Below are 25,632 nucleotides of genomic sequence, written 5' to 3'. Positions count from 1 at the left end.
GATTACAGGCGTGTGTCACCGCGCCCAGCCCTGAAGGAGGCTTTTAAATAAGATTGTATGGGCCGGGCGTGGTGGCTCACGCCTGTAATCCCAGCACTTTGGGAGGCCAAGACAGGCGGATCACGAGGTCAGGAGATGGAGACCATCCTAGCTAACACGGTGAAACCCCGTCTCTACTAAAAATACAAAAAATTAGCCGGGTGCGGTGGCAGGCACCTGTAGTCCTAGCTATACGGGAGGCTGAGGCACGAGAATGGCGTGAACCCGGGAGGCGGAGCTTGCAGTGAGCCGAGATTGCGCCACTGCACTCCAGCCTGGGCGACACAGTGAGACTCCATCTCAAAAAAAAAAAAAAAAAAAAAAAAAAAAAGATTGTATGTCGATGAAAATTTCGAGGGAAGAAAAAAACTTCCATCTTGTTGCAAAGATTAAGGCAGTGAAAGGAATCTGAAAAACACTGGATTATAACCAAGCTTGCCTGCTCTTAATGCATTCCAAACTCCTAGTTCCACTTTGCATTTCAATGTAGACACATAACAATGTTGGTGACAAAGTAACACCCGACAATCCATGATAATTCTTGGGGGAAGGAAGTCTCTTTTGTGAAATATAGATGGAGTCAAATGCCTTAGGAGAAGTTTTGGTCAAAGCGTGGTCCTCTACATGAGACTCCAGAAGAAATCATTCGGCTCCTTCTACTGCTGTCGTGGAAACAGGTTTCACATAGTATGGACCTTCACTCAGGTAAGTTCTGAGCCTCAAATAATTTGGGTTCCCAAAGATTTCTGCAATTGTCTTGGAATTGGCAAGTGCTTTCACTAGTTCATATTTGGCATCCTTTGAAGCTTTGTCATGCTCCACAGACCGGTCCACCACATATTCTACAAAACCTGGACTGTTAAACATAAGTTTCTGAGCCCAGGGTTGGTTTGCAATGGCCTGAAATGGAAGGCAGAAAGAATACAATTCCCCTGAGTCAAAGTTAAGTTTGTTAGTGGGATGACACAATATTTACAAAGAAATCTGGCAACATGAACTTTAAAAACGTTACCTTTTGTCTAAGTAAATTCCTTCCTGAGAATCTAACTTAATAATCTTAAATACAAAAAATCTTTGTATACAAAAATGTTCATAATAGTGTGAAAGTTACAATATAAATATCTAATAATGGGAGAATGGTTAAGTAAATTATGGTATATAGTAATAAAAAATAAACATTAACAGTGTTTACAAAGAATAGGAAATGACATAGGTAAACCTTTTTAAAAATTCTACTTCTAAGTCTTTTTCAAATTTTAAGATTAAGTTTTTCAAAACCTATTACATTTTAATGAAAAAGAAGTAACAATCAAGTTTATGGTCTAGTTTTTTCCTCTCAAAATGCATTCCACAGACAAGTAGCATCACCATCACCTGCGAGCTTGTTAGACATTCAGGATTCCGGGCTCTGCCCCACAACTCCTGAATTAGAACCTACATTTTAATAGGATTCCTAAGACGAATGTTTGAGAAACTTTGGCCTGTCTCACAACCAAGCATGAAGGTAGGCAGAAATAAAAATAGTTATCCCAACCAGAAAATAGAAAATTATTTCTACAATGGAACCAACTAAGCACAGGATAAGGCAGAAGAGCAAAACCAAAATAAACCAATAATGAAAATACTAAGCAGGAGCCAAAATGGCCATCTCATACAAGGACTATTTACAAGGGTGAAGCAGTCTTAAAAAAATGTTTCTGGTCAGGTGCGGTGGCTCACGCCTGTAATCCCAGCACTTTGGGAGACTGAGGCGGGCGGATCATGAGGTCAGGAGATCAAGACCATCCTGGCTAACACAGTGAAACCCCGTCTCTATTAAAAATACAAAAAGAAATTAGCCGGGCGTAGTGGCGGGTGCCTGTAGTCCCAGCTGCTCGGGAGGCTGAGGCAGAAGAATGGCGTGAACCCGGGAGGTGGAGCTTGCAGTGAGCCAAGATCGTGCCACTATACTCCAGCCTGGGAGACACAGCGAGAGACTCCATCTCAGGAAAAAAAAAAAAATGTTTCTGAAGATTATAGGAATACCTGTATCCTTCAAGACCCAGATCCTGTATCGCATCCTCAGGAAGCCTTCCCTCTTTTGTCCCTGCCATTCTCCTTATTCCCTCCCAGTCTAGGCCATGTATGCTGTCTGAGATCCCATTATTGATAAGATTACTAAAGTGATTACTACCTTTCTATGCTGTGGCTACAAAGATAAATCAGATATGCTTCCTGCTGTCAACCAACTCTACTTAATAGGTGAGACAGGTCAATAAATAAACATTTGCAAAATAATATAACAAATAGAACACAAAGGTATAATCCTTACCACAGCTGTAGTAATGTAAGTAACTGTACAATTATATTTACTGCCTCGCTCCTTCAATAGGCAGGAAACTACATGAAAGGAAGGTCTTTATATATTTTCTTCACTGTTGTATGCCCTTCACTGAGCAAAAACGGAAACTCAACAAATGTTTGCTGAATAAATAAATGCAACATATGAGAGCCAACATTGTTTAACTCAACCTTGTCAATCTGGGCAGTGTGCTGAAGACATACCGGAGTTAGTCCCTGACGAATGAGCAAGAGGTTAAGAAGCAAAGTTAAGGAAGAGTGTTAGATACAGAGACCCCAGCAAAGGTTCAGAGACACAAACAGTTTGGTACCACTGGAGCATTAGGTGCCAGAAGTCTTATTTTCTGCGGGGGAAATAAGGATTAGGAAGACCAGGGTTAGGTCAATAGAGGATGGCAGATAAAAAGTCTGGAATTAACTGTGTTATCCCATAGCATCCTGTTCAAACCTTAAACAGCACCTAGTATCTTTTACTGAAACAATATGTTTACACATCTATCTCCCTCCTTAGTCTCTAAGGTAGCAGAAGGTAGAAACTATACCATGCACTTGTGAATCCCCAGAGATGGCACAGGCTCTGGCTCACTGTAAGTACTCAAGTGTTGAACTGGCAGGCTCCCAGAAGGACCTATGGAAGTGAATACCTACCGTAAACACTTTTAAGGCAGCACAGTGTAGTTCAGGGAAGGGTTGACTACTAATGCCACGGAAGAGCTCCAGTGGATCCCGAGATAAAGCAGAAAACCAGGATTCTGTCATCCTCAGAAGGTCATCAGTCTGCTGCTCAGGCTACAGGAAAGAAAAGGAAAATCTCATCACAAAGTTAACTGATCTGGAGAAAAGCACTTATTTGGAAGTTAGACACCTGAGTACTAATGGCACTCTGTCATTAATTTGTTGTGTGATATTGGCTAAGTTTGGAGGACTCTTTCTCAAATCCAGCCCAGACCTTTCCCAGTTTTCTCTGAATGTGGTTGATAAAGCAATCTCTAGAGTCCGTTCAGTTCTTTTTTTTTTTTTTTTTTTTTTTGAGACAGAGTCTCGCTCTGTCACCCAGGCTGGAGTGCAGTGGCCGGATCTCAGCTCACTGCAAGCTCCGCCTCCCGGGTTCACGCCATTCTCCTGCCTCAGCCTCCCGAGTAGCTGGGACTACAGGCGCCCGCCACCTCGCCCGGCTAGTTTTTTTTGTATTTCTTAATAGAGACGGGGTTTCACTGTGTTAGCCAGGATGGTCTCGATCTCCTGACCTCGTGATCCGCCCGTCTCGGCCTCCCAAAGTGCTGGGATTACAGGCTTGAGCCACCGCGCCCGGCCCGTTCAGTTCTAACACTCTATGATTCCATTTTAAATTAAAAATGTCACTAGTCATATGAGGGTTATCTCCTTGTATTAAGAGAAAAATGGCATTTACTTCATCACATTTATCATGTTGATTCATACAGATTTATTTTCCCAAACATATCCCACTGTCCTTCATTAATTTCCCAATCTACTTACTGGTAAGTACAGAAGAGATGAAATTGCATCCAAACATCTAATTTTTAGCTCCACTGGGGCATTCTTTGATTGATGTCCTATTCTCATAAGCAAGCGTTCAAAGCGAGTTCCTTTGAAGGGTAACAGTGAGATTCTTCTTTATTATGGTAAAATATACACAACATAAAATTTACCATTTTAATCATTTTTAGTGTATAGTTCAGTGCTATTAAGTACATTCACATTGTTGTGCAACCATCATAACCATCCTAGAACTTTTTCGTCAACCCAAACTGAAACTCTGTATCCATTAAACAATAATTTCCTTTCTTCTCTACCCTCATCCCCTGCCAACCCCTATTCTACCTCCTGTGAACTGGACTCTTTTAGGTATCTCATCTAAGTGGAATTGTACAATATCTGTCCTTATGTGTCTGGCTTACTTCACTTAGCATAATGTTATCAATGGTGCAGATTCCTCCATGCTGTAGCATGTGCCAGAATCTCATTCTTTTTAAAGGCTGAGTAATATTCCATTGTATGTATATACCACATTTTGTTTATTGATTCATCTATCAATGTTCATTGGGTTGCTTGCACCTTTTTTTGGTTGTTGTGAATCAAATGCTGCTACGAACATGAGTGTACAAACATTTGTTTGAGTCTCTGCTTTTATTTTTTTGGTATATACCTGAAAGTGGAGCTGTTGGATGAAGGAAATGTAAAATGCACAAAGGTTACAATTTCTCCACATCCTAACACTTACTATTTTATGGTTTTTTTTTTTTTTAAAGTAATAGCCATCCTAATGGATCTGAAGTGAAAAATGAGATTTTTTTTTAAAGTATGCTCTCATACACTATGACCTCTACCAACCTAAACCAATACAAAAATAAGCATGTAGTCAGAGAACCAGTGACAGGCCTAGAACACACAATTACACACAACACAGCATATATATAAGGCAGAGTTATAAAACTGGAATCAAAGGACCTGGATTTGAGTAGCAGCTGCCCTAATTTGTATGACCTTAGAAATTTTCTTAACTCCTCTAAGTTTCATCTACCTTATCTGGAAAATGAAAATGACAATAGTATGTTCTTTACAGGATTGTAAAAAGATTGTCATAGGTAAAAGCACTTAGAAAACTACATACAACAAAAATATCAGCCGTGATACACAACAGTGTATTTTCTTTTTCTTTTTTTTTTTTTTTTTTTTTTTTTTTTTTTTTTTTGAGACGGAGTCTCGCTCTGTCGCCCAGGCTGGAGTGCAGTGGCCTGATCTCAGCTCACTGCAAGCTCCGCCTCCCGGGTTCACGCCATTCTCCTGCCTCAGCCTCCCGAGTAGCTGGGACTACAGGCGCCCGCCACCTCGCCCGGCTAGTTTTTTGTAGTTTTTAGTAGAGACGGGGTTTCACTGTGTTCACCAGGATGGTCTCGATCTCCTGACCTCGTGATCCACCCGTCTCGGCCTCCCAAAGTGCTGGGATTACAGGCTTGAGCCACCGCGCCCGGCCGTATTTTCTTTTTCTATTCTCTAATTTTTAGTTTTTTGAGATGGAGTCTCGCTGTGTCGCCCAGGCTGGAGTGCAATGGCGCGATCTCGGCTCACTGCCCAGGTTCAAGCGATTCTCCTGCCTCAACCTCCTGAGTAGCTGGGATTACAGGTGCCTGCCACCACACCCAGCTAATTTTTGTATTTTTAGTAGAGACTGTTGGCCAGGCTGGTCTCAAACTCTTGACCTCAGGCGATCCACCCGCCTTGGCCTCCCAAAGTGTTGGGATTACAGGCATGAGCCACCTTGCCCGGCCTCTTTTTAAATTTTTTTTGAGATGGAGTCTTACTCTGTCACCTAGGCTGCAGTGCAATGGAGTGATCAAGGCTCACTGCAGCCTTCATCTCCTGGGCTCAAATGAGTCTTCCACCTCAGTCTCCCGAGTGGCTGGGACTATAGGCATGTGCCACCACACCTGGCCAATTTTTTTGTTGTTGTTGCCAAGGCTAGTCTTGAATTCCTGGGCTCAAGCAATCCTCCCCTCTTGGCCTCCCAAAGTGCTGGGATTACAGGTGAGATAATTTTCAACATATGTGTCTCAAGAATTTTAGTAATTGGGCTGCATATTATTTTGTGTGTATAATTTGTTGTGCTGTTGATTCTCATGGATGTTCCATAAAAGTATCTTTTTTTTTTTTTTTTTTCTTTTTACAGAGTCTCGCACTGTCACCCAGGCTGGAGTGCAGTGGTATGATCTTGGCTCACTGCAACCTTTGCCTTCTGGGTTCAAGCCATTCTCCTGCCTCAGCCTCCCGAGTAGCTGGGACTGCAGGCATGCGCCACCATGCTCAGCTGATTTTTGTATTTTTAGTAGAGATGGGGTTTCACCATGTTGGCCAGGCTGGTCTCGAACTCCTGACCTTAAGTGATCCACCTGCTCTGGCCTCCCAAAATGCTGGGATTACAGGCATGAGCCACCTTGCCTGGCCTCTTTTTTTTTTTTTTTTTTTTTTGAGATAGAATCTCACTCTGTCACCCAGGCTGGAGTGTAGTGGCACGATCTCAGCTCACTGCAACCTCCACCTGCCAGGTTCAAGCAATTCTCCTGCCTCAGCCTCTCAAGTAGCTGGGACTACAGTTGCACAGTACCATGCCTGACTAATTTTTGTATTCTTGAGTAGAGACAGGATTTTGCCATGTTGCCCAGCCTGGTCTTGAACTCCTGAGCTTAGGCAATCCACCCACCTTGGCCTCCCAAAGTGCTGGATTACAGGCATGAGCTACTGTATCTCGTAACATGCCAAAAGTATCTCTTAACATGAAATCATATAACAAACTTTTATTTTCCTTTCTTGACATTACAAAAAAACCCAAAATTTTGTAAATACTCCCAACAACCCTGAGAAGTAGTTGTTATGCCATTTTTATAAATGAAGAAAATGAGGCCTAGAAAAGCAAAGTGAGTAAATGAAGTTCAAAAAGCAAAGTCAGGGCTGGACACAATGGTGTGGACCTGCAGACCCAGCCAATCAAGAGGATGAGGCAGGAGGATTGCTTGAGCCTGAGAGTTTGAAGCCAGCCTGTATAACAGAGAGACACTCCCAATCTGAAAGAAAGAAAAGAAAGAAAGAAATAGAAAACCCAAGGACATGAATTCAGGCCTTTTTGATTCTAGCCCATCATCTGTACCATGAAATCTAGTCAAAGAAGACACAGAGGGGAAACAGGAAACAATGTTTGGTTGAAATAGATTGGTAGAAACCTAAACAGTGAAAAGTCAAAAAAAAAAAAAAAAAGGTTTTCCATAGTAATTATTAGACTTTCAGATATGAGTCCAAGGTTATGGTTAACAAGACTGCCACCCATAAAATAGTTTCTACAATGTAGTTAACCCACCAGTAAATGAACTTACACATTGAACCCCTGTCAAAAATTAAGATATCCCTGAACAGGGCCAAGTCATACCAACCTGTTTTCTGTAAAACCTGTTTTCCTTCAACATTGGATCCCAAGATTCCAACTGTGTCTACAGCTACACCAGTCATAGTGGGGTCCTGACTTTCTGTCATTTCAAAGACTTTTTCCACAAAGATAGGATAACGCTCACAGATCTGTTGAGGACTATCCATGACAGCCAGGTTTCCAAAAAACTTCACGAATCCTAAAGAGATTTACAAGAATATATTTTAATAGGGGAACAAGACAGCATGAATTGTGGGCCCTATAACTTCACAGGAATAGAAATGAACTGCAGGCCAGAAAGCGTAGAAAGGTTACAGTAGTGTGTTGCTTGGAGATCAGAGAGACCATTAGGAGATTCTGAAGGACCTGTGATGTGTGATCCTGAGAGAGGGTGTCAATGGAGCTGGGACCAGCTATTGAAGTACTGGCATATGCAAGAGGGAGAACAAAGAAAAAGGACCAGTGGATACAAATTATAGGAAGGCAAGTTTAGACTCATTACCAGGAAGAAATTTTTAAGTGGATATGTTCATTAATAAATGAAATAGGTAGCTAGGTAGCTAGGCTACCTAAGGAAGGCATACATCTCCAATTTCTGGAAGTGTTCAAGAAAGACTAATTAACCAAGACCCAGAATAGAATGGCAAGAGTAGATCCTACAATAAAGATTCCCACTCAGAGACTTGATTAATCTGTGAAACATACTGTAAATGTCATTACTAGTATTTTTATTTTTTTGTTGATATTCAAAAGAAAAATTTCCTAATATTCTAAATAGCACTGATGTTTCCTGAAAATCAAAGTCAACAGTACATAGCTCCCAGAGCAACAGATTCCACCTCAGTAAGAGGCTACAGGTATCTTTTTAATAAAATTAACTTTTAACTGACAAATTAAAAAATCATATATCTTTATTGTGAACAATGTATTCTGAAATACGCGTATTTTTAATTTTTTTTCTGCTTTCGTGAAAAATGTCATTAAATTTAAGAATTTTGGTGGGGAATGCACTGAATCTATATGGTGCTTTGGCAGCACCAACATTTTAATAATATTAATTCTTCCAATCCATGAACATAGGATACCTTTCCATTTATTTGTGTCTTCTTCAATTTCCTTCATCAGTTTTTATAGTTCTCACCGTATAGATCTTTCACCTCCTTAAATTTATTCATAAATAGTTAATTTTTTTGAATGCTATTGTAAATGGGAATGTATCTTTTATTACTTTTTCAGAGTTCACTGTTAGTGTATAGAAATGCTACTGATTTTTATGCACCGATTTTGTATCCTGCAGTTTTACTGAATTTATTTATTCATTCTAACAGTTTTTTGGTGGAATCTTTATTCTATATATTAATATAACACTACATCATTTACAAATAGGGACATTTTCACTTCTTTCTTTCTGATTTGGATGCCTTTTGTTTTTTTTATCTTGCCTAATTGCTCTGGCTATAACTTCTTGTAATTTGTTGAATAGAAGTGGTAATTGTGGACATCCTTGTCTTGTTCCTTTTTTTTTTTTTTTTTTTGAGATGGAGTCTCACTTTGTCGCCCAGGCTGGAATGCAGTAGAGCGATCTTGGCTCACTGCAATCTCTACCTCCAATGTTCAAGGGATTCTCCTGCCTCAGCCTCCTGAGTAGCTGGGACTACAGGCGTGTGCCACCATGCCCAGCTAATTTTTTTGTATTTTTAGTAGAGACGGGGTTTCACTGTGTTAGCCAGGATGGTCTCGATCTCCTGACCTTGTGATCCACCTGCCTTGGCCTCCCAGAGTGCTGGGATTACAGGTGTGAGCCACCACGCCCGGCCTTGTTCCTGATCTTAGAGGAACGCTTTCAACTTTTCACTGAGTATGTTAGCTGTGGGTTTGTCATACTTGGCCTTTATTGTGTTGAGATAGATTTCTTCTATACTTAATTTGTTAAGAGTTTTTATTATAAAAGAAAGCTAAAATTTGTCAAACGCTTTTCCCCGCATTACTTGGTTTCCATCTTTATTCTGTCAATGTAGTATATCTTATTTATTGATTTGTGTATGCTGAACCCTCCCTGCATCCCTAGGATAAATCCCACTTGATCAGGGTGGATGATCTTTTTAATGTGCTGTTGAATTTGAATTTGGTAGCTCTAGATATCTTCTAAACGAAATCAGCTCTAAGGGAAACAATCCCTGTCCACTCCCAACCCCAACCCCCTGCCGTCAGAGATAACTCAGAAATAAAACATGCACCATCATTTCCATAGGCATCAGTGTTTCTTACCTGGCAAATAGAAGCTAGAGAAAGGGTCTGAATCTGCCCCAACGATTATATTAGAAATTTGGTCAATTACTCCTTCTTGAGCAAGATACTGTCGTCCATGATGAGTATATGCCAGTGATGTCACCATTTCTATACAGGTGGCTCTAAAATGTCAGAAGGACAAAAACAAGATTTTTGCACAGGATTTGCATAGTTTATAGATTGCTCTCATATAGGTTATCTTATTTAATTCTTCCCATCATATTTGAAAGGTCAATAATCTTGGCTCCTCTTTTCTTTTTTTTTTTTTTTTTTTTGGCGGAGTCTCGCTCTGTGGCCCAGGCTGGAGTGCAGTGGCCGGATCTCAGCTCACTGCAAGCTCCGCCTCCCAGGTTCACGCCATTCTCCTGCCTCAGACTCCCGAGTAGCTGGGACTACAGGCGCCCGCTACCTCGCCCGGCTAGATTTTTGTATTTTTTAGTAGAGACGGGGTTTCACTGTGTTAGCCAGGATGGTCTTGATCTCCTGACTTCGTGATCTGCCCGTCTCGGCCTCCCAAAGTGCTGGGATTACAGGCTTGAGCCACCGCGCCCGGCCTTAATCTTGGCTCCTCTTTTCACATGAGGCCCTAAGGCCTAGAAAGTTGCAGTGACTTATCTGTAATCACATTGTTATTACAGACAGAGTTTATATTTAAATCTAGACCTTCTGATTTGAAGTCCACTATTGTTTCCACTATAACCTAGCTGCTTCCTAAAATATTTTTTTAAATTTTGTTTTATTTTGAAGTATCAAACATACACAAAAGTAATGAGAATACAATAAGCCCCCATATACCCATAACCTGATTTTATGGTTATGAGGATTTTGCTTTACTTATTTCATCTCTTTTCCCTACTTTTTGCTGAACTATTTTAAAGCAAATCCTAGTCACCGTGCCATTTACCCCTGCGTACTTTAGTATGCATCTCTGCAAAACACGTATGTTTCCTCACACAATTATAATGCCACTGCCACATATTAAGAAATTAACAATAATTCTTTGGTATCATCTCATATCCAACCCTGATCAAAGAAAATAACTAAAAAATTTATTTTTACAGTTGGTAATTGATCCTAAAGTGTTTTGACTGACCATTTATAGGGTTTTTTCCTATGTCACAAAATTTGATACAATGCTAAAAAATAATTAACAAAATTAATTGTCTCATTAGGTTGAGACACTCAAATGCACTGAAGCAATGTAACTAGTGACTGATTTACTATATGGGTTTAATAAATTCAGCCATGTTTAAAGAACACAGGACAATCAGAAAATCATTTAAGATAAGAAAAATCAAAACCTATATACACAAAGATAACTATAATGCTATCATAACAGCAAAATACTTGAAGCAAATCAACTGTTCAACAGTGAGGAGGTATTAATAAGCTGTGGAATATCAACAAAGGAACATTTGGCAGATATTAAAGGGGATTTAGGGAATGGGGGAATAAAGGGTGGAAGAGACTGGAATTAACATTTCTGGCCGGGCGCGGTGGCTCAAGCCTGTAATCCCAGCACTTTGGGAGGCCGAGATGGGCAGATCACGAGGTCAGGAGATCGAGACCATCCTGGCTAACACGGTGAAACCCCGTCTCTACTAAGAAATACAAAAAATAGCCGGGCGAGGTGGCAGCGCCTGTAGTCCCAGCTACTCGGGAGGCTGAGGCTGGAGAATGGCGTGAACCCGGGAGGCGGAGCTTGCAGTGAGCTGAGATCCGGCCACTGCACTCCAGCCTGGGCTACAGAGCGAGACTCCGTCTCAAAAAAAAAAAAAAAAAAAAAACATTTCTTTGAGAACCTATGTCAGCCATTGTACTGCTTTCTAAGGTCAATTAGCTTAATTCTTACAATATCTTTTTATTTATTTATTTTTTTGAGATGGAGTTTTGCTCTTGTTGCCCAGGCTGGAGTGCAATGGCGCGATCTTGGCTCACTGCAACCTCCACCTCCCGGGTTTAAGCAATTCTCTTGTCTCAGCCTTCCCGGTAGCTGGGATTACGGGCCCCTGCCACCACGCCCGGCTAATTTTTTGTATTTTTTTTAGTAGAGACGGGGTTTCACCATATTGGCCAGGCTGGTCCTGAACTCCTGACCTCAGGTAATCCACCCGCCTCAGCTTCCCGAAGTGCTGGGATTACAGGCGTAAGCCACTGTGCCCGGCACAATATCTTTTTCAGTTACTGTTCTGAGAGATGAGGAAACTGGGATGTAGAAAGCTTATAATAACCTGTCCAAGGCCTAACAGCTAATAAATAGTAGAGAGGTATGCAAGCCAACTCTTCCTCATTTTGAAAAGCCCATATTCTTTTTTCTTTTGAGACAGAGTCTTGCTCTGTTGCCCAGGCTGGAGTATAGTGGTACAACCTCTACCTCCCAGGTTCAAGCAATTCTCCTGCCTCAGCCTCCCGAGTAGCTGGGACTACAGGTGCATGCCACCATGCCCGGTTAATTTTTGTGTTTTTAGTAGGGACAGGGTTTCACAACGTTGGCCAGGCTGGTCTTGAACTCCTGATCTCGTGATTCGCCCGCCTCGGCCTCCCAACGTGCTGGGATTATAGGCATAAGCCACCACACCCGGCCTAGCCCGTATTTTTTCTATCATGCTATACTGTTGCTATTTAACAATGCCAAAATAAATGCATATGACAAACTATTAGTAATTCAAAATGGCAGTTACCATGTGATTGCAACTGTTTAAGAGCACACAGGACTAGGGACAGGGAACACAGTCACTTGAAAGTAGCTGAATTGTCATGTGGGGCTTTGCCAAGTTCCAGTATGTTGTCATGATGTAACTTGAGCAATTTTCTAAAGGTCCCTCCTTCAGGACACACATCAGTCATGAGATTGTGACCTGGGCAAAGTCTCTAATAGAGAAAATCACAGACGTCCCAGGGTTGTTTCCCAGCCCTTCAAAAGAGGACATTTCACTTTAAGAACTCTCAGTCAACACACCTGACCAACACATCCTCACCAGTCAGCTCTCTCAGGAGCTGCGTTACCAATCCACTTGTGGTACAGTAGTTTAAAGATTCTGGTGACACAGAAGAAATCTCTACAATTAGCTGAAATAAAAAAAAAAAAACAGAAAAAGAAAAAGGTCAAAACAGCCCTACGCCTGATAGATCTCATTTTAAGTTAAACATAGGACTAGGTACTTTCTATAAATGAGTTTTTAAAAATCTATTATTTGTCTCTTTAAGTAGAAAAACTTCAGTGAACACATAAGAAATTACTTTGGCACAGATTATTATTATTTTTGAAACAGAGTCTTGCTCTGTCACCTAGGCTGGAGTACAGTGACGTGATCTCAGCTCACTGCAACCTCTGCCTCCCGGGTTCAAGCGATTCTCGTGCCTCAGCCTCCCGAGTAGCTGGGATTACAGGCACATACCACCGCACCTGGCTAATTTTTTTGTATTTTTAGTAGCGATGGGGTTTTGCCATGTTGGCCGGGCTGGTCTTGAACTCCTGGCCTCAAGTGATCTGCCCACCATGGCCTCCTAAAGTGCTGAGATTATAGGCATGAGCCACCATGCCTAGCCACCTTGGCACAGAAATGTTCCATTATATCTGGAACATTTATATACTTTCCTGCCCAAGCAATCATCAATCAAGGTACAAAAGCCTCAATCAGCCACAACAAACGGATTATAAAACCATTCACTCATTCAGGCATTCTGTCAGTCAGTCAGTCACTCAGTCAGTCAATCATTCACTTACTCGTTCAGCAAGTATTTGCTGAGGTCTTACTGAGAGGTATAGGAAGATACTTAAGGGTTTTAAGCAGAGAAATGACACAATCAGATTTGCACTTTTTTTTTTCTTTTGAGACAGAGTCTCGCTCTATCGCCCAGGCTGGAGTGCAGTGGCGCGATCTAGATTTGGACTTTTAAAAGACCATTCTGACTGCATGTGAAGATAGACTAGGGATGATAAAAACGGATAAGTGGAGACAGTTTGGATGCAAATACAGTAGCCCAGGTGAGTGACACCAGTAAGTTAGTCTAGGGTGGTAGAAGCTGTACTAATGAAGAAAAATGCATGGGTTTAAATAAAATCGACACAATGTGATGACCGAATGGATATGTGGCAGGGAAAAACAGGCCTCAGAATGAGCCAAGGTCTAATACCCAACTAAGCAAACTGTGAGACAGGGCCAATTTGTTGCTCTTGTTTTTTATTAGGGGGATAGGGTGGATAAGGAAGATCAGGAATTTGATTTCAGCATGAGTGTGAGGGACCTAGAATATACCCAAGGGGCCAAAAATGAGTAAGCAGTTAAGCATGAAGGTTTGAGCTCAGAAGAAAGGTCTCAGTTGTAAGTTTACATCTAAGAGTCATCATCACAGATGGGAAGTGAAATCATATGATGAGTAAAACTGCCTAGGAATGAGTATAGAGTACAGTGAAAGCAGGGCTTGGAACTCTGTTTTCACGAACTCCAACAATTAAAGATTCAATGGAGGATAATGAGCCAGGAGGCTGAGAAGAAACTGAGAGGCGGAAGGAAAAGCAGCATAATATGGTATGACATGCAAAGAAAGTGTTCTGAAGAGGGAATTAAGACTGCAGAGGATTCCATTTCAAATATGCACCCTATTAATAGTGTGTGGCCTTGGATCAATTGCTCCATCAATATGAGGTTAATGATAACAATATACAAAGTTTACTGCAAGAATTAAAGATAATATATGTCAGTATTTTAGCATAGGGCTTAGTACAAAACTGGTACAAATAAAGGCCATTTCTTCTTATTACTACTACAAATTTTTTCAAGTCTGGTTTCATTATCTTCTGTATCATAGTAATTATACTGCACTATAAATATATATATATTTAGAAAGGGTCTTGCTCTGTTGCCCAGGCTGGAGTGCAGTGGTGCAACCACGGCTCACTGCTGCTTCAACTTTCTGGGCTCAGTTGATCCTCCCATTTCAACCTCCTGAGTAGCTGGGACAACGTGCACATACCACCATGCACAACTAATTTTTAAAATCTTTGTAGAGATGGGGTCTCGCTATGTTGCCCAAGCTGGTCTGAAACTCCTGGCCTCAAGGGGTCCTCCTGCCCTTGCCTCCCATAGAGCTGGGCTGTATATGCCTGTCTCATATACTAGGCTGGGAATGCATCCTTATATTCCCAGCACCTACTGCAAAGCCAAACACAGATTATATACTCAGTGAGCCATCTTGCTTTCCAGCATAAGCCAAACTGCATTCTGCTTTGTAAGCATGAGAAAGTATGCTTTTTATCTTACCTCATACACCCTGTATCGAACAATGTCATTTGTTTTCATTACACTTTTCAAATCATCCAGCAGATTGCTTTCAAATAAAGCCTCCAGTCCAGCTTGGGTTAGTGATATTCTTGACAGGGATTTGATGGCCTTATAAAGAAAGAAAATATCTCTTATGTCCCCAAAATACAGAATATTATTATCTACTTCATAAGACTGATGTGAAAATAGCGCACGGAATGCACCTTGCCCAATGAGCATTCACTATGTTTCAGCTATTATTTATAATTGGAAAAGACACAAGGTGTCCCCCATAGAATTATGATGGATACTGTAGATATTTATATCCTAGAAAATAAAAGGGATTTACTAGTATTTACTTGACAACCATTTATTTTATACAATTCATATGAGGTTGTAAATTCCATTACACAAATCATCCATTCTAAACCTTCACCTCTCAATTCAGAAGGCCTTTCTTTATCTTTTGGGACACCAATGTCTCTGCACATTTAAGTCAATGATTCTAATAGACTCACCGCTTTTGCTACAGATAGATTCTCTCCACCGATGCAATAAACAATTTGTTTTAGTAATTCAGCATTATTTAGAATCTCAGTAACAGCATCAGAATTTTCAACAATTCTTCCAATCTGAAAGAAAAACAATCAGAAACACTCTTCTAAAGTAGGGCAACATACAGTAAACACACAATGGTCCAATTTCCTTACTGCACAGTTATTTTAGGAGTTAGTGATCACAGCTATATATCAAGTCATTAAAAAATCAAAATGACCTAAATTCATTCAGTCAAACACACATATGGCATAGTCACATCTGTTAAAGGAAAGAAAAGAAAGCGGGTAAAGAGATAAGATAGCTCAGTGAGTGAAAACAATACAAACCCAGCTCTATTTTTAGCTACACTGACCTTGCACAAATTTTAGCCCCGTTTCTTATCCGTAAAATGGGAACACAGTATTTAATTCCAGGATAGTTACGAAGATTAAATGAGACCGAATAGGCAAAGCACCTGCTACAGTGTCCGGCATATAAATGGCCAGTGAATAAACTGATATCTTCTCCCCTTCCCCAAACTTTTTTTCTTTTTTTTTTTTTTGAGATGGAGTCTCGCTTTGTTGCCCAGGCTGGAGAGCAGTGGCACGATTTCGGCTCACTACAACCTCTGCCTCCTGGGTTCAAATGATTCTCCCACCTCAGCTTCCCGAGTAGCTGGGATTATAGGCACCTGTCATCATGCCCGGCTAATTTCTGTATTTGTGTAGAGACAGGGTTTCACCATGTTGGCCAGGCTGGTCTTGAATTCCTGACCTCAGGTGATCTGCCCGCCTTGGCCTCCCAAAGTGCTGGGATTACAGGGTTTTTTTTTTTGCTGAATAAACACAGAAAAGGAAAAACAGTAGTTCAGTATCTATTGGGTAACTGTTTAGCTCCTAACATTTCGACAAGATAATCCTTAGCAGCAGCTCTTCACTCAAATAGTAGGATGCTTTGGTTACCAGGATGATAAGAGTTACTGTCTTAATTGTTGGTTTAGTGACCTTTACTATAGCATTTGATTCATCCAGTGTAACAGAATCTAAAATGGCAGAGAGCTATTTGAACACATAGGAATCTTTTTCTTTACACTAGGAGCTCCTTGAAGGAAAGTAACTGGTTTTGTTAATCTTGGTAACTCTAACAGCATATGGCACCATGCCTGGCATATAAAAGGAACTCAGTATCTGATTAATGAATGATTTAGATGGTACTTAATGGAACTTCTTTCATTTGCTTGTATCTGCCAGGTTATAGTTAGCTATGCACATTGGAATAGACCACACATTTTCCAGGAGGAGAGAGGGAGCAGGGCAGAGGGAGAGAAGGGAAGAGGGAAGGAGAGAGAGATACTATGCTTTCTTCATCTTTCTGTCCCAGTACAGAACCTGGTCCAGAGCAGGTGGTCAATGTCGGTTCCTAGTAAAATTTCATACCTGGGAAAGGGTAAGGATTTTTACAGAATCATCAGGGTGAATTAGTCCCCTCTGCAGGTCAACCCTGAGGTTCCGGGCCACGTGAACTGGTTCCATAGCTTGCAGCAGTCTCTCCAGAATGGATACACACAAAGCAGTCTTTTCCCTGAGGAGACATCATAAATCTTATTAGTTCATATCCTGCCCAGGTAGGAAGTAACAACCTAATAATAGCTGAAGCTTGGGTCAGCATCTCCTCCACACAGACTTCTTTTTGAAACAGCAGATTTCACTCACCTATTAAACATTTGCAACAACCTATTATGCGTATTGCCTGTGCTGGGGCTACAAAGAAGAATAAGATATATACTCTAGTCTTTTTTTTTTGAGATGGAGTCTTGCTTTGTTGCCCAGGCTGGAATGCAATGGCCTGATCCCGGCTCACTGCAACCTCTGCCTCCCAGGTTCAAGCGATTCTCCTGCCTCAGCCTCCGGAGTAGCTGGGATTACAGGGGCCCGCCACCACGCCTGGCTAATTTTTGTATGTTTAGAGATGGAGTTTCAGCATGTTGGCCAGGCTGGTCTCGAACTCCTGACCTCAGGTGATCCACCCGCCTCGGATTACAGGCTTGAGCCACTGCCCCTGGCCTTTTTTTTTTTTTTTTTTTTTTTTGAGACAGAGTCTCGCTCTATTGCCCAGGCTGGAGTGCAGTGGCGCAATCCACTCACTGCAATCTCCACCTCCCGGGTTCAAACGATTCTCCTGCCTCAGCCTCCCCAGTAGCTGGTGCATGCCACCACACCCAGCTAACTTTTCATATTTTTAGTAGAGACGGAGTTTCACCGTGTTAGCCATGATGGTCTCGATCTCCTGACCTTGTGATTCGCCCACCTCAGCCTCCCAAAGTGCTGGGATTACAGGCATGAGACACTGTGCCTGGCCTGATATATTCTCTAGTCTTAAGGAGCTCAATCCAATGAAAGATATAGAAAAAAAGGCAACTGTAATCCAGATAAATGCTATAGGCTAAGACTAGAAACTATAGGAGCTTAAAAAAGAACAGAGGGTACAAGGAAGGCTTCCCAGAAGGGTAACATCTGAACTAAATTTTAAGAAGTAGGAGTTATCCAGAAGAAAGGTGTTCTAGGTAGAGGGAGTAGCAGCACATAAAAAGGCAGAGAGGATAGTGTTACACTTTGAAGGAACAAGTAGCTTGGTATGACTGGGGTCAGAATGGGAGAGGTGGTGAGAAGGTAAAAGGGCGAGGTGAAGGACAAGCACTGAAACTGAAAAGATGCACAGAAGCCAGATTCTAACAGGTATTTTATGTCATGCTTGGAATTTAGACTTTTTCCAGAAAATCACTGGCAAGCCATAAGTGGTTTTAAACAAAGAATTAAAATGACAAGATCTGATTTATAGAAATCACTCTGCACCAGTGTCAGGGGAAAAATTTTCAATTACAAGGCAGTAAATGGTAAGAGGTGATGAAGGAGTAAACTAGGGGAGCAGCAGTAAGGATAGAGAGAAGGAGGAAGAACTATGTAAGAGAACCTGATGACTACCAGTGGTAGATACAGAAGATGTTTTCGGAACAGTTTTCTTGTCTCTTAATAGACACTACAAATAAATGGGCTAATATATTGTTAGTAGTAGTATACAATTCAACTGGTACAACTTTTCGGGTAGGTAACTACATGATACAAATGAAAAGCCTTAAAAATGAATATACTCTTTTAATTCAGGGATTCCACTTTGCATAACTGAATCTAAAATAGTATTAATAATGTTTTTACACCCAAGATAATAGAAAACATGCTATTTTCACAAAACTTGCACACAAATGTTCACAGCAGTGGAAACAATCCAAATGTCCACCAAGTGATGAATGGATAAATGTGTTATGTGCATATAATGGAATATTATTCAGCCATAAAAAGCAATGAAGTAATGACACATATTACAACATGAATAAACCTTTAAAATATTATGCTAAGTGAAATAAGCCAGACACAAAAGGCTTCCTTTTGAGAATGATTCTATTTATATGAAATGTCCAGAATAGACAAAATCCATATAGAAAGTAGATTCTGCTAGGCGCGGTGGCTCATGCCTGTAATCCCAGTACTTTGGGAGGCCACAGCAGGTGGGTCACCTGAGGTCAGGAGTTCAAGACCAGCCTGGCCAACATGGTGAAACTCCATCTCAACTAAAAATACAAAAAAAATTAGCTGGGCATGGTAGTGGGTGCCTGTAATCCCACCTACTTTAGGAGGCTGAGGCAGGAGAATCGCTTGAACCCAGGAGGCAGCAGTGGCAGTGAGTCGAGATAGTGCCATCGCACTCCAGCCTAGGCGACAAGAACAAAATACTGTCTCAAAAAAAAAAAAAGTAGATTCAGGGATTCCACTGGTTGCCAGAGGCTGGAGGAAAGGGGAAGAGGAGGAATGGGGATATTTATAAGCATGGCTTTTCCTTTATTTAAAAAAAGTGATTACAGGTAAAATTTACCATTTTAACCATTCTTAAATGCACAGTTCTGTAGGAATAAGTACATTTACTTTGTTGTCTAGCCATCACCATCGTCCATCTCCAGAATGTTTTAATCTTCCCAACCAGAAACTCTGCATCCATTGAACACTCCCTATTCTCCCCCTCTCCAAGCTCCCGGCAACCACCATTCCACTTTCTGTCTCTCTAGATTTGACTACTCTAGATATGTAAGTAAAAGCATACAACATTTGTCCTTTTGTGTCTGGTTTATTTCATTTAGTACAACATCTTCAAAGTTCATCTGTCAGAACTTCCTTTCTTTTTAAGGCAATATGTACAGTATCCCATCATATTTATATACCCCATTTTGTTTATCCATTCATCCCTTCATCACCACACCCAGCTCAATTTGTTCTTGTATAGATCATGCGTTTGGTGTCATATTAAAGAAGTCTGTTTAACTCAAAGTCATGGTGTGCAAACCAACACTTTGGTTGCACACATGTGTTGCGTTGCTTCTGTGCCTTTTAAAATTTTAGCCAATCTAATAGTGTGCAGTACAATCTCACTGTAATTTTAATTTGTATCTCCCTAATGTTGAATATCTTTTTGCGTGCATATTTACCGTCTGTACTTTTTTTTTTTTTTTTTTGAGACGGCGTCTCGCTCTGTCACCCAGGCTGGAGTGCAATGGCATGATCTCGGCTCACTGCAGTCTCCACCTCCTGCATTCAAGTGATTCTCCTGCCTTAGCCTCCCGAGTAGCTGGGATTACAGGTGTCTGCCATCAAGCCCAGCTAATTTTTGTATTTTTAGTAGAGACAGGGTTTCACCAGGTTGGCCAGGCTGGTCTCGAACTCCTGACCTCAGGTGATCCACCTGCCTCGGCCTCCCAAAGTGCTGGGATTACAGGTGTGAGCCACTGCGCCTGGCCCCATCTATACTTCTTGTTCAAATCTTTTGCCCATGTTTTAATTGGGTTATTTCTTGCTATTTAGTTTTGAAACCTCCTTACATATTCTGAATACAAGTCCTTTATCAGATATATTCTTCACAAAGATTTTTCTCCATTTGTGCATTTGTGACTTTTCTTTTCATTTTTTTTTTTTGGGGGGGGGACGGAGTCTAGCTCTGTCGCCCAGGCTGGAGTGCAGTGGCGCGATCTCGGCTCACTGCAAACTCCGCCTCCCAGGTTCACGCCATTCTCCTGCCTCAGCCTCCCGAGTAGCTGGGACTACAGGCGCCTGCCACCGTGCCTGGCTAATTTTTTGTATTTTTAGTAGAGACGGGGTTTCACTGTGGTCTCGATCTCCTGACCTCGTGATCCACCCGCCTCGGCCTCCCGAAGTGCTGGGATTACAGGCGTGATCCACCGTGCCTGGCCACTTTTCATTTTCTTAACTGTATGTAAACTTCAAAGAATCTATTTTTTTTTTTTTGTGACTGAGTCTCATTCTGTTGCCCAGGCTGGAGTGCAGTGGTGTGACCTCAGCTCACTGCAACCTCCGCCTGCCGGGTTCAAGTGATTCTCCTGCCTCAGCCTCCCGAGTAGCTGGGACTACAGGTGCCTGCCACTATGCCCAGCTAATTTTTTGTATTTTTAGTAGAGACTATGTTTCACTGTGTTAGCCAGGATGGTCTCTATCTCCTGACCTCGTGATCTGCCCGCCTTGGCCTTCCAAAGTGCTGGGATTACAGGCATGAGCCACCGTGCCCGACCAATTTTGTATTTTTAGTACAGACAGGGTTTCACCATGTTGGTCAGGCTGGTCTCGAACTCCTGACCTCGTGATCTGCCCACTTCAGCCTCCCAAAGTGCTGGGATTACAGGTGTGAGCCACCACCCAGCCTGAAGAAGAATGTTTTATTTTGATTAATTCTACTTTGTATCATTTTGTTCTTTTTTTTAGACAGGCTCTCTCTGTCACCCAGGCTGGAGTGTAGTGGAGCAATCACAGGTCACTGTAGTCTCCACCTCAGCCTCCTGAATAGCTGGGACCACAGGCATGAGCCACCACACCCAGCTCAATTTGTTCTTGTATAGATCATGCGTTTGGTGTCATATTAAAGAAGTCTGCTTAACTCAAAGTCATACATTTTTTTTTCCTATGTTTTCTTCTAGAAGTTTTATAGTTTTAGGTTTTATATTTAGGTCTATGATCTCTCTCATACACTGCTTGTAGAAATGTAAAATAGTATAACCACTTTGGAAAACAGTTTGCCAGTTGCTTAAAAAGTTAAATATACACCTACCATACCATCTAGCCATTCCACTCCTAGCTATTTACTCAGAGAAAAGAAAGAATATTTTTATGTAAAGACTTGTACATGAATGTTCACAGCACTGTTATTTTTAATATCTCCAAACAGAAAACAATTCAAATCTCTAATGTTCACCAACAGGGGAATGGATAAAAAACAGTGGTACACTCATACAATGGACTACCACTCAACAATAAAAAGGAATGAACTATTTATTCATGTCACATAGATAAATCTCAAAATAACTATGCTATGTGAAGGAAACCAAACAAAAGAATACATAATGTATGACTCCATTTATATGATCCTTTCCCCCTATGTCTGGCTAAAGTAAGGGGCAAGTTCATCTATAGTGAGAGAAAGTAGATCAGTGGTTGACTGGTTGAAACAGGGAGAGATTAGCAAGGAGTGTGAGGGAGCCTCTGGGAGTAAAAGATACATTCGCTATCTTTATTGTGGCGATGGTTTCATGGGTATATACATATGTCAAAACTTGCCAACCTGTACATTTTATTAAGTGGAGTTCATTGTATATAAATTATACCTTTGAAAAGCTGTTAAAAAAAAATAGTGGTATGTTAAACTACATAGTGCAGAAATTTCAGGTCCTATGTGACCCTTGCCAACGAGCCAAAGGGTTAATGCTTAAAATTAGTCTTGTTTGATTTTCATGTTCTAAAGCAGTAATCTTAGGACTTAAACTTCTCCAAAAAAACCTATCAAGATTCTAAATTACACACAAGATCAGATTGTGAACCAATACACGGCAACCTATGTGGCTTAGCCAGGATAACAGCAATGTATCTGAAGACTGCCAGATACTATCCAGAGAATTATTCCCACAATTTGCAGTTGGTATCTACTCTGTATCCAGTTCTGAATTACTGTCTTTAAATTTCCATTAAAATTGTTCCCTAAAGCACTGCTCCTTCATTCAGCAAACTATCTTCCCCATGGATCTGAATCCTCAAATTCTCCCTCACTTCAGTTCCTACTGCACCTCTGCTGTCAACCTGCTGTATGACCTTTGGAAGTCTCTTCATCTCTAATAGGAAAAGGTTGGACAAGGTGGCTACTCTAAACTCTATGAGTCTCATCTTTAATTGGGCGTGTACTGCATTATGTGCTGGGCCCTAAGAGGGATGCAGAGATGAACAAAATGCGGTCACTGCCTTCAAAGAATTTACAAACTAGAAATAGACACACAGAGAACTATAACATAGGTAATAGCATCAATTATCATTAACAGAAATAACAATAATGTCCTTTAGCAGATCTGAAGAGCAGTCATTTGCAACTGGAATAATTGAAAAAATATTTTGGAGGGGATGGCTCTTTAGTGGGCCTAAAAGGATGGACAGAATATGGACAGACAGCAAAGTATTTCAGTTAGAAGGGCTGGTATGAGTAAAGTTAAGAAAATGCAAGTCAGGCTTAAGGAAAAATAAGGGTGCCACATGGTAGCTGGAACAGATGAAAAAAAGTGGAGTGGAGGAAAAAGGTGAGGCTGGAAAAGTAGGATGGAAATACACTGTAAAGGGCCCAAATGGCATTCTAAAAGCTCACTATAGAAAATGGGAAACTGTGGGGAAAAGAAAGATCAGACTGTTACTGTGTCTATATAGAAAGAAGTAGACATAAGAGACTCCATTTTGTTCTGTATTTGAGATGCTGTTAATCTGTGACCCTACCCCCAACCTTGTCCTTGCAAGAGACAAGTGCTGTGGTGACTCAAGGTTTAAAGGATTTTGGGCTGTGCAGGGTGTGCTTTGTTAAACAAGTGCCTGAAGGCAGTATGCTTGTGAAAACTCATCACCATTCTCTTAATCTCAAGTACCCAGGGACACGTACAGACCTCCGCCTGGGAAAGCTAGGTATTGTCCAAGGTTTCTCCCCATGTGATAGTCTGAAATATGGCCTCGTGGGAAGGGAAAGACCTAATCGTCCCCCAGCCTGACACCCATGAAGGGTCTGTGCTGAGGAGGACTAGTATAAGAGGAAAGAAGGCCTCTTGGCAGTTGAGATAGAGAAAAGCATCTGTCTCCTGCCCGTCCCTAGGCAATGGAACATCTCGGTGTAAAACTGAATTGTATGTTCTGTTTACTGAGAAAGGAGAAAACTGCCTTAGGGCGAAAGGTGGGACTTGCTGGCGCAATGCTGCTCTTTATGCACTAAAAAGGTTTATGGAGATGTTTACATATGCATATAAAGGCACAGCACTTTTCCTTAAACTTATGTCACAGAGATCTTTATTCATGTCTTACTGCAGACCTTCTCCCTATGATGATCCTATTATGCTGCCATTTACCTTTTTCTAAGATGGTAAAGATAATGATCAATAAATACTGAGGAACTCAGAGACCCGTGCAGGTGTGGGTCCTCTGTATGCTGAACGCCGGTCCCCTGGGCCCACTTTTTCTTTCTCTATACTTTGTCTCTGTGTCTCATTTCTTTTCTCAAGTTTCTCGTTCCACCTAATGAGAAACGCCCACCCACAGGTGTGGAGGGGCAGGCCACCCCTTCAGGAAACCATGGAAAGGATTAGCACCAACTGACTTGAGATGTATGCTCACTGGGGTTACAGGGTGGGAAGGACTTGCTAGAACAGGAATTTCAGAGTAATGAGAGGTCAGACTAAAACTACAGACCTACCAAGAGGGAAAAAATGAGGGCTTGACTTAAAGAGGAGACAAATAAGAGATATTTCATAGGCCGGCCCAAATAATGTTAACTGATAGACTTCATGAATGGAGAACACTTACAGAAAAGGAAGGAATCTTAGAAGGTCAGAGTGAAGAAAGTGCTCTGAAATCATCCAGTGTTGATTCAGTGGTTCACAATCTTTTCAAGTAGTAAGGTCACTTTAAAGTCTTTGGATCACAAACATTTCAAAACTCTTTTAAATGATCAAAGCATCAAATACAAAGTGGGTTTTTTTTTTCCTTTTTTTCCCCCAGATCCAGGTAAGAAAGAATTATAAAATTTTTTAAAATCTTATCTTATATATATATTTTTAAAGACAGAGTCTTGGCTGGGTGCCGTGGCTCATGCCTGTAATCCCAGCACTTTGGGAGGCCGAGGCAGACGGATCACTTGAGGTCAGGAGTTCGACACCAGCCTGGTCAACATGGTGAAACTGCATCTCTACTAAAAACACAAAAATTAGCTGGGTGTGGTGGTGGTGGCACGTGCTTCAGACTTTGTCTAAAAAAAAAAAAAAAAAAAAGACAGGGCTTCACTCTGTCACCCAGGCTGGAGTGCAGTAGCACAATCTTGGCTCACTGCAACCTCCGCCTCCTGAGCTTCAAGGGATGCTCCCGCCTCAGCCCTCAAGTAGCTGGGACTACAGGCACGCACACCCAGTTAACTCTGTTTTGTTTTGTAGAGATGGGTTTCACCATGTTGCTCAGGCTGGTCTTGAACTCCTGGGCTCAAGTGATCCACCCGCCTCAGCCTCCCAAAGTGTTAGGATTACACAAGTGAGCCACTGCTCCTGGTCTACAAAGTGTTTTTATTTTTATTTTTATTATTTTTTTGAGACAGAGTCCCATTCTGTCACCAGGCTGGATGCAGCGGCGTGATCTCGGCTCACTGCAACCTCTGCCTCCCGGGTTCAAGTGATTCTCCTGCCTCAGCCTCCCGACTAGCTGGGATTAGCCATGCCTGGCTAATTTTTGTATTTTTAGTAGAGATGGGGTTTCACTATGTTGGCCAGATTGGTCTCGAACTCCTGACCTTGTGATCCACCCACCTCGGCCTCCCAAAGTGCTGGGATTACAGGCATGAGTCACAGCGCCCAGCCTATTTTTGTATTTTTAGTAGAGACGGGGTTTCACCATGTTGGCCAGGATGGTCTCCATCTCTTGACCTGGTGATCCGTCCGCCTCAGCCTCCCAAAGTGTTGGGATTACAGGCGTGAGCCACCGCGCCCAGCCTACAAAGTGTTTTAAATCAAACACTATGGATGTGAAAAAAATAAAAAGTAAAAGTTGTCCTACTTTTTTCAGACCCACTTCCCTAATAATAGTTTCTGGTGTGCCTTCGCAGATCTTTGCA

The 25,632-nt window shown here is 41.5% G+C and overlaps 1 protein-coding gene and 1 long non-coding RNA gene across 10 annotated transcripts in view; one reads left to right on the top strand and one right to left on the bottom strand.

Annotated features, from left to right (window-relative positions):
* The window catches only part of PSMD5 (proteasome 26S subunit, non-ATPase 5), a 28,330-nt gene that overhangs the window by 1,228 nt on the left and 1,470 nt on the right, over positions 1 to 25,632 (bottom strand). For 2 of the 9 annotated variants that reach the window (XM_077968209.1, XM_077968210.1), the window contains exons 2-10: positions 16,842 to 16,986; positions 15,387 to 15,500; positions 14,869 to 14,997; positions 12,564 to 12,673; positions 9,584 to 9,726; positions 7,323 to 7,514; positions 3,877 to 3,986; positions 3,028 to 3,168; positions 479 to 939 (exon numbers count right to left, since the gene is read on the bottom strand). In XM_077968209.1, coding sequence (XP_077824335.1) covers positions 682 to 939; positions 3,028 to 3,168; positions 3,877 to 3,986; positions 7,323 to 7,514; positions 9,584 to 9,726; positions 12,564 to 12,673; positions 14,869 to 14,997; positions 15,387 to 15,500; positions 16,842 to 16,986 — 1,342 coding nt within the window. In that variant the 3' untranslated portion in view covers positions 479 to 681. Of the gene's footprint in view, positions 1 to 216; positions 940 to 3,027; positions 3,169 to 3,876; positions 3,987 to 7,322; positions 7,515 to 9,583; positions 9,727 to 12,563; positions 12,674 to 14,868; positions 14,998 to 15,386; positions 15,501 to 16,841; positions 16,987 to 25,632 lie in introns of all 9 variants that reach the window. The other 7 variants (XM_077968205.1, XM_015116945.3, XM_077968207.1 and 4 more) reach the window with 7 other exon arrangements.
* LOC144335152 (uncharacterized) lies at positions 17,469 to 21,850 on the top strand. Its single transcript, XR_013405634.1, has 2 exons — positions 17,469 to 18,426; positions 21,437 to 21,850. It is a non-coding gene; the product is annotated as an uncharacterized LOC144335152 (long non-coding RNA).

Source organism: Macaca mulatta, chromosome 15 (genome assembly GCF_049350105.2).
Source record: "Macaca mulatta isolate MMU2019108-1 chromosome 15, T2T-MMU8v2.0, whole genome shotgun sequence".
Taxonomy (NCBI): domain Eukaryota; kingdom Metazoa; phylum Chordata; class Mammalia; order Primates; family Cercopithecidae; genus Macaca; species Macaca mulatta.
The sequence above is the reverse complement of the archived record's forward strand: the minus strand, read 5'-3'. Positions and strand labels throughout refer to the sequence as shown.